Consider the following 13670-nt stretch of genomic DNA (forward strand, 5'->3'; position numbering starts at 1 on the left):
AAGAAACAGCTTTGTGTAAGTTCTTTCTTGAAGTACCCTTAGTATAGTAAAATGATTTTAATGCTATCTATGTATAGCTTAGCATTCAAGTTATCTTCCCATACATCATGCTATAAATTATACAGAAGAGGTTGTGTGAATATAATTTTAAAAAATAAATAAATTCTGAATGAATATTTTAAAAGTTATTTTCCTTACCTGAGTCAGCTTCCAAGCACTTATTTCATCTCTAATTTGTTTTTTAATATTCTCTTCCAAATTCTATAACATAAATAGAACAATTGCAATCAATAGGAGTAGACAAAAAAAGTACAGAAACTACCACAAAATAAATGATCTGCAATCAGATTATTATATATGTATTATAATCAGATGGATTGGATTGCTTTTGTAACTGACCAATTTAAGTATTCCATTAACATATGCTCTTTAAAGGCTGGCTGTAGCATTCTTAACTTTTGGGTCACTATTTCTACATAGTTTTAACTATTAATTCCATATTACAGGATTGCTTTAATGAAGCATTCTAACTGATCCTTTTGTTTCTGTTTCTCCCTCCCCCACCCACCACCAATATGAGTAGCTCCAGGAAGAAAATGCAACTCAAAAAGAAACCGAAATGTCCAATGTTTACTGGTGGAAGGGTAAGTGATATTACAGAGTGTCTCAATAATGCAAGTGCTAGAACTTCTATAGCTTATCTTCCACTGATTGAACTCTTCTATGAAAATAATTAGAATAATTTGTCAGAGACAGTCAGTTTGGTGTAATGGTTAAGGTGCTGGCCTGGAAACCAGGTGACTCGGGGCCAGTCATTCTGTCTTAGCCTTAAGAAGCAGGCAATCAAACATTGCTTATTTCTTTTGTAATTACCCAAACATTTTAAAATTTGTCCTGGAGAACAAGGAAATTGACATATTATTTGGAACAGTATCAGACTAGTATAGTGTTGCAAAGAGAAGAAATCACTATAGTAAAAAGCATTCCCCTTCTTATTTATTTATTTTATCCTATCTTTATTATTTTATTCGAAACTCAACATACCTAGTATTCTTCCCTTCTCCTGTTTTTTCTCACAATAACAACCCTGTGAGGCTGGTAGGACTGAGAGAAAGTGACTGGCCCAAAGTCACACAGCTGGTTTTCATGCTTAAGGCAGGATTAGAACTGTCTCCTGGATTCTAGACCAGCACCTTAATCACTACACTAAACTGGCTCTTTATTTAGTTACTAATATTTCTTAATGATTGTGGGATAGCAGTTTGATCATGACCCAATTAAAAATTATTCTAGTTTCTTTCATATATATCATGTCTTTCTCTTTAGAGTCTTGGACTTTAATAAGAGTCTTGGACTTGAAGAAAGCTAATTCAATAAAGTTAGAGACAGCTTGGGAAGGATTCCATGGATGAGAATCCTCAAGGGGAAAATAACTCAAGAAGCTTGGGAAATTTTGAAAAGTGAGATTATATGAGCCTAGTCTAGCACAATACCAATGAAGAAGAAAAATAACAGCTCTCAAAAGAAACCAACATGGCTGCATAAAGAATTCATTGATAAATTGAAAGACAAAAAGGACAAGTATAAAAAGTGGAAAATACTAGAAAAAGTGACCCAGCAAGCTTCTGAAACTAGAAAAAAATCAGATATGAAGTTTTTCACAGAAATAAAATAAATATTACTGAAAACTTTTTTTGAGAAAAAACAATTTCTTTAAATACAAAATTCGATTAATGCAGTAATATTCTATTTTGTTCAATGCAATAATTTAACATCTTATAATTAAACATAATATGAATTCAGTAGTAGTAAACAACCTTGAAACGTGATTTTTCTTTAACAATGCCTTCATTCAGATCCTCCAGTTTTGTTTTGGCGTCGTCATAAGCCATTTCAGCAGCATAAAGGTCTTTATTTACTTTTTTTAAATGTTCTTCCAGCCTACGAATATTTTTCTGCAAAACCTGAATTTCTGATTGGTATCCCATTTTCCTTCTTGCACTGTTTAAAACAAATGTAAAAACTGCTTACAATATTAGCACTTTTTCAATAGTTTAGAAAGGCTGCGTTATGCGTTGTTGTTTTTTTGTTATGCTTTTATAAAGAAATGCTACAGTTTGCTTCATCTTTCATAATTGGGAGTTCACTCACATAATACAAATTTATTTTTTAATATATTTATAGAGTAAACAAAAAAGAGAATAAAACAGTATTTACCATTATTAATGTAACCATTATTTGTTGTGGAGAAAGTTAGAACCTTCATCTTCAAATGCTAATCAGGCTGGACATGATTATGGAAGAACTATAGGCTAAACTAGAAATTTGAAAAAACATCTTAGCAGAAGGCATTTTGGTCTTATTGTCAAGAAAACCATTTGAGCAAAAATTTACCAGGAATCACCAAGAGTTTGGCTTTTATAAATAGCTGAGAAATGTTACATGGCACAGTAATAAAGATGTTAGACTTAACCACATTAAATTGTCACTAATATGTCTTCTTAGGTTGGAAGAGAACATTGAAAACAGACACTTAGATTTTTAGATATTTGATATTCTTATTGCTGATCATTCATCTAACTGGGGCATTTAAGTGTTTCCTATAGAATATCATTACTTTTGTATGAGATAGAATAATTTATTTGATGGTTTTCACTAAAGCAGTAAAGTGAGAGCACTTTAAGGCATCTTTGAGGCTTACTTAGTTAAAGACATAACCTTAGGCTGCAACATCAGCATAAAGAAGAACAAAAATGAGCCAGTGGGCAAGAGAAGGAAGATAGAATTCTGGCTTAGCAAAGATCACAACAATATTGTTAATGTTAAAGTTGAATGATAGTGGGGTAAGGAAATAGCCTTGCTTTACATTTTTGCTAGTGAAAATAGGTTTAGTTAAATCACCAAGGTGTTATCTTTATTTGAACAGTTGTGCTGAAGTGTAATACAATTATTAGCCTAAGAACAAGGAGGTTTATTGTTGTAGTGGCTAATTTCCCCCAGAATTGTTCTCGCACAATAGTACTGAACCCTTGTATATGCCTTAAAAGTATGCATTAATCCCCCATTGCAGCATTTTTAACAAAGTATGGTTAAAACAAGCCATGCCTCAGCAAAACATATAAACTATTGACTAATTTCATTAAACATATTCATGCATAACTCTGTTTTGATAATTTTATCTTTAATAATGGTTTACACTAATTTATTCAGAATAGACATCCTGTATTTTCCTGAATTATTTCCTGATAATTAAACAAGTGATATTACAACTGTCTCTTTTTCAAATATTACACTAATTCCTCATATATAGAAGCAAAACTTGGGAACATTTTTCTTAGATAATGGTTTAGCAAATTAGTTGCTTTGTTATGATTTGTAGTTTGACATTTTGATATGCAAAGTGGCACCAATTTTAATATTAGATAATCATATCCCACTTGTTATGCCTAACATATTTCTCTAAAATCTAACAGCTCCATTTCTGTTACCTTGTTCTATGTTTCTTCTATTAAGATATAAATATTATCCATACTATCTTTCTTCAACTTCCTTTTACATTTATGTGTATGTACCTTCATTGTATTTTCCTTTATCTCACTGGTAATTTTCTGCATATAAATTAAATATATATTTAATTAAATATAAAGTTCAGCATAAATAATCTAATCTCTCCAAATTAATTTATATACAACTCAAATGCGTTATGTCTTTAGTGAGAATAAAAAGACTAAAAATAAAATACTGTTGAATTGGGGTTATTCAGAATGTAAGCTTATTGGACATTAACACAGTGCCACTTACCTGTCTCTGAATTTGAACATAAATTCAGCATTTTCATTTTTAAGATATTGGATTTCATTTTGCAAACTAGTGAACTGCTGAAGATCATTTGCAAGCTTATCCTTCAGTTTTTGTAGATCATATTCTTTATTGGATTTCTACAGATAGCATATAAATAATTATGAAAATACGCAATTTAATAATGCATAAGTTGAAAGGAAAAACATTTTAAATATATGAATTCTAAAACTTACTGAGCCTTCCATAACTTTCATCTCTTTCAAAAACTCATCTAGCAATTGTTTGTTTTCACTTTCTTGTCTTGAAATTTTCAACTTCAAACGCCTTTCCTAATATTAAAAATACATTATTTAATTAACATTTATTTGAAACAATATTATAAATGTATTTCATGATAGCATTATCATAATTTTAAAAAAAATAAGAGAATTCTATTATTTGAACAATTTCCTTTCCTCGGTTTTGAATCTCTCACTATTTAGCTTTATTCGATGACCCCAGTTTTTATAGATATTTTCTTTATTCATATATAATTTCTTTACATGATACATAATTTTATACATTATCACAAAAATTGTATGTGTATAAATCTCTTGATCTACATTTGTTGTAAGCTGAAGTGTTCCTGAAGTTATAAAGTTTCTCACAGATAATTGCTCAAGCTTCTTGGTTACTTTAAAAACGCTTCTGGACCTTTCTCAGTTCTTCAAGGTCTGATATGCCTTTGAAAGACAGTTGCTGAGCAACATGAATGAGCCAGTATTACTGTGCTTATGGACAAATGACATGAAACACATCTGGTTTGCCACTGGGGAAACAGAATGCTGGACCAGATAAGTTTATCAGTTGATACAAACATATGTTTGCACCTATCTTGAAACCTGAATTGTCCCTGTTTTGTTTCACAGAAGAACATTGACAAAGTGAGAAAAGGTGCTTGTAAGTGAACTGCGGAGCTTGTCAGCTTTCTTTCCTCATGGAGCTCCTTCTTATATTATTCAGGTGAGTTCTCTCAGCTCTGTAGAGCAAGGAGAAAAGGAAATAATTGTGTGTTGCTTCTCATTACTGAAAGGCCATTTTAGCTTTCCATTCATAGGAACAGTTCCAATAGCAATACAAATTATATTGATATCAAAATTATAAGGACTAAATGTATATTCCTGTAAACATTTACCAGGAAGTGTCATTAAATAGAATTCCATAAATAAGTCTGTGTCCTTAATTATCAGTCATACATAACAACTTAATAGTAGCTATCCTGAGGAGAGGTAAAACAAGGTTGATTTAATCCTAATGGAACCTGTTGGGATCTGTTGCTAAAACCTGCTGCTAAAACCTGCTGGATACTGATGTTGGAATGTGCAAAATAGAATGTATGTGATTTTTAACTGAACTATGTAACACATTAGTTGATTGCAAGTTGCCTAAGTTTTTAGTAGATATAATGGTAGTATTTCATGTGCTACTGTATTTTTGAAATTTTCATGCTTTGCACTTAATATTTAAAACTCACTTTATCACGCCAAGAATTTAAGTCAGTTCTTGTATCTGCTTCTTGCTTGATTAGTTCTGCAAGGTGATTTTCATTTTCCAGTATTTCCTCCCTCAATCTATGTATCTTGTTATTGGTGTCAGCATAAAACTCATCAGTTTCTTTTAACTCATCCCTAAAAAGCAGCAAGAATAAATTATCTATTTCTCCAAATGAATTAAAGATCAAGTGAACATTTATTGTTATACTTGCAGTACCATCAATCTCTTTATAACTGCAGTTATCTTTTGTACCATTAGTAAATATAGCAACAGTACTTTCTCAAGTTCTGATATCCAGCATTCATGTACATTTCATTTATTTCCATGTAATATGCAGCCCACAGATTTCTACTATCTTAGCTTGTCAGTCAATTTAGCCAATACAATATTTTTGCAGCATAACAGTGTTTAGCATTATACTGTATATTGGAAGCTAATAAAAGAAGACAGGGAGTACAGCAGAAATACTGAGCCTGCTCACTAACTATTTTATATTCTAAAAAGTGCCATAGAAAGGTAGAAGTATTTCTAGATCTTAAAATATCTGCCAATATTCTAGGAAGATAAATTAACTTCTCTTCATATAATGGCCTGCAACCAATACTTAGTGATTCCTCTTCTTTCTTTTGTAGAGGAGCCTCCAAAATACAGGGGTAGGGACTTTTTTGCTACTGAAAAAAACTGCAGCAAGAAAGGACAGGAAGAAAGCCCTGTTCCACGAGCAGAATTCTGCTCCTAGTAGATAGGATCCAATCCAAAAATTCATCACAACTTCATTTTCACTATGGTGAGGAATTTCTGATTGTAAATTCCTTATTTTGATAATCTGCAATAATTAAGGAGAACTGCTAGATGCAAAACTATAACTGTAATATCTCATAAACACAGAAGCTATGCTTCCAAGTCAGAGAATTGTTGTAATTAGAAATATTACCTAAATTATGAGTGCTATCACTGATAAAAGACACTTTTTTTCTATATAGTAACTAGGAATGCCCAAAACATTCCATACATAAAACAGTTATCTTTGGCTGGTTCATGCCTGAAATGAAACATATATTTGAAATATATTGGTTCATGCATTGAACAAAGTGGATGCATGGATCTTTCAGAGAAGGGGAAAAGCTAGGAACAGCCAAAAACATCAACTGTGGCAGATGAAGGAAGGGATGGAAGGACAAAACTGGTACGTATTTCTCCTTCTTTCTCTTCATCCCCTCAGTAGCAACCAACTTGACATACTGGACTAACTTACTTCCTCTCCCTTCAACTGCTGTCAATAGGTCAGCATGACAAGATCTACTAGCCCACCTTCCTTATGCCTTTCCTCCCTCCTGCACAAAGTGCAAGATAGTTGTTGTTTTTTAAATCTTCCAGAACCCATTCTTCATTTCTGGCTACAAGAAAATTCTACAAGCTTTGCCTGTATTACATATTAGCTTAAATTAATACCTTAATTAATCCTTACCAATTACTTCTTCTCCTCCCTTTAGCAAAAGTTCTACTATTTCTCCTATTCTCTCAAACCAACAATTTTTTGCCTGAAAAACATTGCAGGGACTTGACCAAGCAATCTCTGAGAATTAGACAAGATTGAACAGAATAATATATGTATTCTTTATATAAGTACAACATAACTTTCAAAAAGAATCAAGATCCGTTATACTGAAACTCAAGTTTTTTTATGTATAAATGGAAATTTCCTGAAGAATAATTATCTTAAAAAGTTAAAATATACTTACCTAAGCTGGTTTAATGTAGTCTCATCAGCTTCTATTTGCTCAAACATATATAGTCTTTTTGCTTCACATTCTTCTTTTATTTCTTCATGCAACATTTGCACTTCCAAATATTTCTGATGAACAGTAGCATACTGAACGCTTGCCTTTGAAAGAAACAGAAATTAATTTACAATTTAAAACTAAAAATATCACAAGGATTATGATAACAATACTGAAGGACCATAATGAGATGGTATTTTAAATTTGCATTTGTCATTCCTGCATCTATTTCCCTAAAATAAACCAACTTAGTTTAATGGGAATTAAATCTACATAACATTGTACATACTAACACACGCGCACACACGCACACACACACACACACAAACACACACACACACACACACACACACACATATATATATATATATATATATATATATATATATATATATATATATATATATATATGTTTTCTTAAGTTTTCGGGGTACTTACATGTATGGCATTCAGCTTTGTTCGGTATTTTCCACGTCATAGTAGTGGTGCTTTTAAAGTTGTAGCAACGTTTCAGCAGAATATCATCATTTGTATTGTTCTGAAAAAGCCTGATGATCTGTGGGTATTTGTATGTGGATCTTTGGTTATTCGGGTTCTCTCCCGCGTAAGATTTGAAGTATCACAGCTCACCAGCTCAAATCCCCCAGCAACTAAGACTAACCTGAGCACAACCAAGCCCTCACCTGAACAGAACATACCTCCAGCCAATCAGAACACAGCCAACCCCTCAACCAATCAGAACACAGCCAACCCCCCAACCAATGAGAACACACCCCCACCCAATCAGAACACAGCCAAGCCCACACACAATCAAGTCACACCCCCACTAGCAGTTAAAAGGAAGAAGCAGCTGCAAGCTCACATCACTCTGAGAAGCACAGAGCGGAAGACACAAGCCTGAAGATGATGAATGAGACTTCATCAAAACGTTGCCTAGATACTTCAAATCTTACGCGGGAGAAAACCCGAATAACCAAAGATATATATATATATATATTAGATATATAAAGATATATATATATATATATATTAAGTTTTCGCGGGTACTTACATGTATGGCCTTCGGCTTTGTTCGGGTATTTTCCCACGTCATTGTAGTTGTTCTTTTAAAGTTGTAGCAACGTTTCAGCAGAATCTCATCTGCCATCATCAGGCATCTCTTCTATTATAGAATCATCTCTTCTATTATCTATTATTGCTATTATAGAAGAGATGATTCCACCAGACTGTCAATTTTATAGAAATGAATATAAATTTATAGAAATTTATAGAAATGAATATAGAATGAATAGAAAAGACTACGAAACAAAATTGACAGACCTACTCCAAGATTCCACATACAAACCCATGAACACGGACCCAACCACATATCTGGAAAAATTTTCAAGACGAAAATTATAACCAGCCACATGAGCAAAGAGATCCAACAGACGATCATCCCAAGAGAAAAATCTTCCAGATGCCCCAAACTATAAGGCCTCCCAAAAATACACAAAGAAGGCATACCTCTCAGACCCATAGTCAGCTCCAGAGGAGCACCACTACAAAACCTAGCTAAACACTTAGCAAAGCAGCTACAGCCCCATGCTGAAACAACAGCTTCACATGTACAAAACTCATACCACTTCTTGGAAGTGATCAAAGATCTACACGTGGAACAAGAAGATCTGCTTGTAAGTTTCGAAGTGGTTTCACTATTCACTCAAGTCCCGATAAAAGAAACTCTTGAAATCATCAAAAATAAATACCAACCAGCTAAACACCTCATGGAACTAACAGAACACTGCTTAACCAACACATATTTCATATACAAAGGGCAAAGATACAAGCAAATTGAAGGAGCCCCTATGGGATCACCACTGTCACCCATCATTGCAAGCCTGTTCATGGAAGAATTTGAATCCAGAGCCCTGGCTAATGCCACCCACAAACCCAAACTATGGTTAAGATACATTGAGGACACATTTGTGATTTGGCCCCATGGAAAAGAAAACCTAAACAATTTCCTAACACACCTAAACAGCACACACCCCAAAATCAAGTTCACCATGGAAACGGAAACAAACAAACAACTACCATTCCTAGATGTACTAATCTACAAAAAAACAGATGGCACACTAGGACACACCATATACCAGAAGAAAACACACACCAACTGCTACCTCAACACCCAATCCCACCACCACCCAGCACAGATAAACTCTGTGGCCAAAACACTAATCACTAGAACCAAACGCCTGGCAGACAAGACACACATAAAGACTGAACTATGCACCCTGACTAAAGTACTGACAGCCAATGGCTTCCACAAAAGCAAAATCACCGGCTTGATCCACAAAAACACACTGAGACATAATGGAGACCTAGAAGATGAACAGACCTACGGAACAGCTGTCCTGCCCTACATAAGAGGTACTACAGACAAAATCAGTAAGATACTACACAGGCATCACATCAAGACTGCCTTCAAAACAGACAGAAAAATAGCAGCCATCCTTAGAAACCCCAAAGATAAAACTGACCTGGAAAACCAAGGCATATACGAAGGCCCCTGTGCATCATGCCCGGTCACATACATTGGACAGACCAATAGAAGAATAAGTACCCGCCTGGATGAACACAAAAATGCAGCAAAAAAGCTGGAACACACTTCCTCACTAGTCCAACACATGAAAGCCACAGGTCATAGCATCAACTTCAATGGCACCAAAACCCTAGCCACTATAGAGAACCCCAGCCACAGAATTATCAGAGAAGCCATAGAGATTGAAAAAAGACCTGAAAGCATGAATAGAAGAGATGACTCCACCAGACTGTCAATCATTTGGAAGCCTGCACTCACAAACAAAAAAATATCCACACCACTAGCCAGGCAAACACCTGGGCACAAACAGATCCCCCCTGATACCTCCAGCTCAAACACACCCCAACCAGGCACCCAGATGAAACCTAGCTTCCTAATAAATGATAGCCGTCCATTTATTCGGAGCCAAGCTGCACTAAAAGCCTCCAATACAGGAACACAATGTTGCTAGCCAATCAAGACACAAAATAAGCCACAAAACAGACAGAAGATATTAGAAACACCAATCAAGCAGAACACAGCAAACTCCAAGACCAATAAACACAGACCAAGACTCCCAATCAATCAGGATGAAGAAAAAATCATTCTGGCACAGCAGTAGGCTAGCCCCAAATTTAAAACTGAAACCACTGTAAAAGTCTGACTCACAGACGAACACAATACAGAAGCCTGATGATGGCAGATGAGATTCTGCTGAAATGTTACTACAACTTTAAAAGCACAACTACAATGATGTGGGAAAATACCTGAACAAAGCTGAATAACATACATGTAAGTACCCGCGAAAACTTAAGAATGTATGTATGTATGTATGTATGTATGTATGTATGTATGTATGTATAGTATTCAGCTTTGTTCGGGTATTTTCCCACGCCAAGTTGTGCTTTTAATGTAGCAACGTTCGGCAGAATCTCATCTGTCTGACGGACACAATACAGAAGCCTGATGATGGCAGATGAGATTCTGCTGAAACGTTGCTACAATTTTAAAAGCACAACTACAATGATGTGGGAAAATACCCGAACAAAGCTGAATACCATACATGTAAGTACCCGAAAACTTAAGAATATATATATATATATATATATATATATATATATATATATATATATATATATACACACACACACACACACACACACATACATACATACATACATACACTTAACTGTGGACACAGATATAGTCACCCAGTTATTTTTCCAGAAAGAAGCTAGAATCTTTCCCTTGACCACAGAGAATGAAGATTATGATCATATAAGCTAATACAGATTGTCCTCAACTTACAACAATTCATTCAAAGTTACAACGGCACTGAAAAAAAGTGACTTATGACTGTTTTTCATTTGACCATTGAAACATCCTCATCATCATGTGATCAAAATTCAGACACTTTGCACTGGTTCATTTTTATGATGATTACAGTGTCATGTGATCATCTTTTGCCACCTTGTGACAAGCAAAGTCAATGGGGAAGCCCAATTCACTTAACAACTGTATTGCTAACACAACAATTGCAGTGATTCACTGCCCTGTGCCAAGAAAGTTGTAAAATGAGGCAAAATGAGGCAAAATTCACTTAACAAATGTCCCACATAGCAACAGAAATCAAATCAATAATCCAATTGCTACTATCCAAAATAATATATGTGATATAACCATAGCGCCAAACTTAAAGAATTAAGAAATGTTTAACACTTTTAATTGATAGTTGCTCAAACCATTTTGCAAATAGCCAGTAACAAATGACAATAATGCTAAAACAATACTCATGCAATAATATTGTCCAACAATTACTATATCACTTATAGCATTTGCCAGATTTGTGTGATGACATTGAGATGCTTATGTTGTCATTTGTTCCCCTTTAATTTCTTCATAGACACTCATGGTATTATTACATCAGTTTCTTTTTTCCTCTTACAGATATGAGTGCTCAGAATCTTAGACATTTTCTACTTTTTCTTATTTATTTGCCTATTTAATCTTTGCTATTTATTTTTCTCATACATTAAATGTGGATATTAAATATGGATATTTATGTAGATTACATGTTTTATTTTATTTATTTTATTTCTTTTTGTCAATAGGTATAAGTAAACACATATTTATTAATACATGGATACATATAAGAAAAATAAAAAAATAAAAGAAACAATAGGACAGGGATGGTAGGCACGTTGGTGCGCTTATGCACGCCCCCTACAGACCTCTTAGGAAAGGGGTGAGATCAATAGTAGACAGTCTTAAGGTTAAAGTTTTGGGGGTTCGGGGAAGAAACCACAGAGTCAGGTAGAGTATTCCAGACATTGACCACGCTGTTGCTGAAGTCGTATTTCCTGCAATCGAGTTTGGTGCGATTAACCTTGAGTTTGTATCTATTGTTTGCTCTTATGTTGTTATGGTTGAAGCTGAAGTATTCATTGACAGGTAGGACATTGCAATGTATGATTTTATATACTATATTTAGATCAGACCGAAAGCGGTGTAGTTGTAGGTTTTCTAGGTCTAGAATTTCGAGTCTGGTGGCATAAGGTATTCTGCAACGAGTAGAGAAGGGTTTATAAATTTCAGCTGTGTGTGTGTGTGTGTGTGTGTGTGTGTGTGTGTGCATGAGAGAGGGGGAGGGAGGGAGAGAGAGAGTGGGAGAATATTTGTGCATGGATGTATGTGAGTAAAGCATTAATACAATCTTATTCAAATGATAATCCAATTAGTATTTACTATCCAAATTAGGTAAATCTCATCCAATGTTAGAAGACATAGTCCTAAATTGTTTTATTTTGCTTTGGGTGGAGCCATTTCATAATAGTAAGTTTAAAAAAAAAATAAGATGGATCTACTAACAATAGAATCAAAGCAACATTTTGTTCTAGAATTTATCCAAGATTCAGAAACTCAAGAATTCCATGGGTGCAGATTCCAGACTGCACCTCAACCTTTAGGTTTAATACAACCAGGTTCCCAGTCTAGCTATGAAAATCTAATAATGAAGCTCACCTTTATTAAATCATTATTTGCATTTTTTGTTTGCTTTGCTGTAGTTGCCCATCTCATCACTATGATTCTGGGCAGCAGAAAGAAAATTAAAACCAGAAAATAACAAAACAACTCTATTAATTGAAAAAGAAATTACAACCACGATTTCATGTGCAAAACAAAGACTCCAATTTCTATAAGACATTATATATCAAAGTCAAAACTTGATAAGAATCAAGGTGTAAAACCTACAGGAAACATTTTGATTTTTATACGGATTTATTTTTTATAAGAAAATCATGATTGGATATAATCAATACTATTATACTTCTATTTTAATATTTAATCCCATATTGATACATTGAACATATCAAACCTGTACACTGCTCTAATAAAATTGCATTTTGATTTCATAAGAATTTTTTTTTTCATTTTCAAAAGGAAAGAAATGGCACTGCACTGCACAATTTTTTCACATATCTTCACATTTAGATGTTTAGCATTATTATTGGACACAGAAATTTTAAATGCATATGCAATAAACCAAAAATAAAATATAATTAAAATATTGAATCCCTCAATTACCTCCTCAAATAATATTTTTACTTCTTTCATTGAATCATCTTCATGACATAGCTTTTCTTCCAGCAGAGGGCTGTATTTCTTCATAAAGTTTATCTGCTTCTGGATCACTGAATTGGCTCCCTCTATTTTTGTCAGTTGATTTTGGGCATCCTGTAATTGCTCATTTTTTTCTTCAAAATGCCACTGTAATTCTATTATATCTTGCAAACATTTCTCCCATTCTGCAAAATATAAAAGAAACTATTGCTTATAAGAAAATGATAACTATTACTTTTAAATTTAAATATGTAACAAGCTGCTAATTCCAAAATATATGTACATTTCTCTTCAAATGATAATTTTATATTATCCATCTATAAAACAATGCTGTAATTGCATTTTCTAAAGAAAATTAATGTCCACATTGT

At 33.8% G+C, this 13670-nt stretch overlaps 1 protein-coding gene across 1 annotated transcript in view; it reads right to left on the minus strand.

Annotated features, from left to right (window-relative positions):
* The window catches only part of CCDC178 (coiled-coil domain containing 178), a 152690-nt gene that overhangs the window by 119724 nt on the left and 19296 nt on the right, over nucleotides 1-13670 (minus strand). Inside the window, exons 7-13 of the mRNA XM_087961675.1 lie at nucleotides 13264-13484; nucleotides 7077-7219; nucleotides 5315-5468; nucleotides 4035-4130; nucleotides 3802-3938; nucleotides 1818-2001; nucleotides 199-261 (exon numbers count right to left, since the gene is read on the minus strand). Coding sequence (XP_087817801.1) covers nucleotides 199-261; nucleotides 1818-2001; nucleotides 3802-3938; nucleotides 4035-4130; nucleotides 5315-5468; nucleotides 7077-7219; nucleotides 13264-13484 — 998 coding nt within the window. The remainder of the gene's footprint in view (nucleotides 1-198; nucleotides 262-1817; nucleotides 2002-3801; nucleotides 3939-4034; nucleotides 4131-5314; nucleotides 5469-7076; nucleotides 7220-13263; nucleotides 13485-13670) is intronic.

The sequence above is a fragment of the Notechis scutatus genome, chromosome 3 (genome assembly GCF_049901735.1).
Source record: "Notechis scutatus isolate UNSWTSFEM ecotype Mainland chromosome 3, rNotScu1.2, whole genome shotgun sequence".
Taxonomy (NCBI): Eukaryota; Metazoa; Chordata; class Lepidosauria; order Squamata; family Elapidae; genus Notechis; species Notechis scutatus.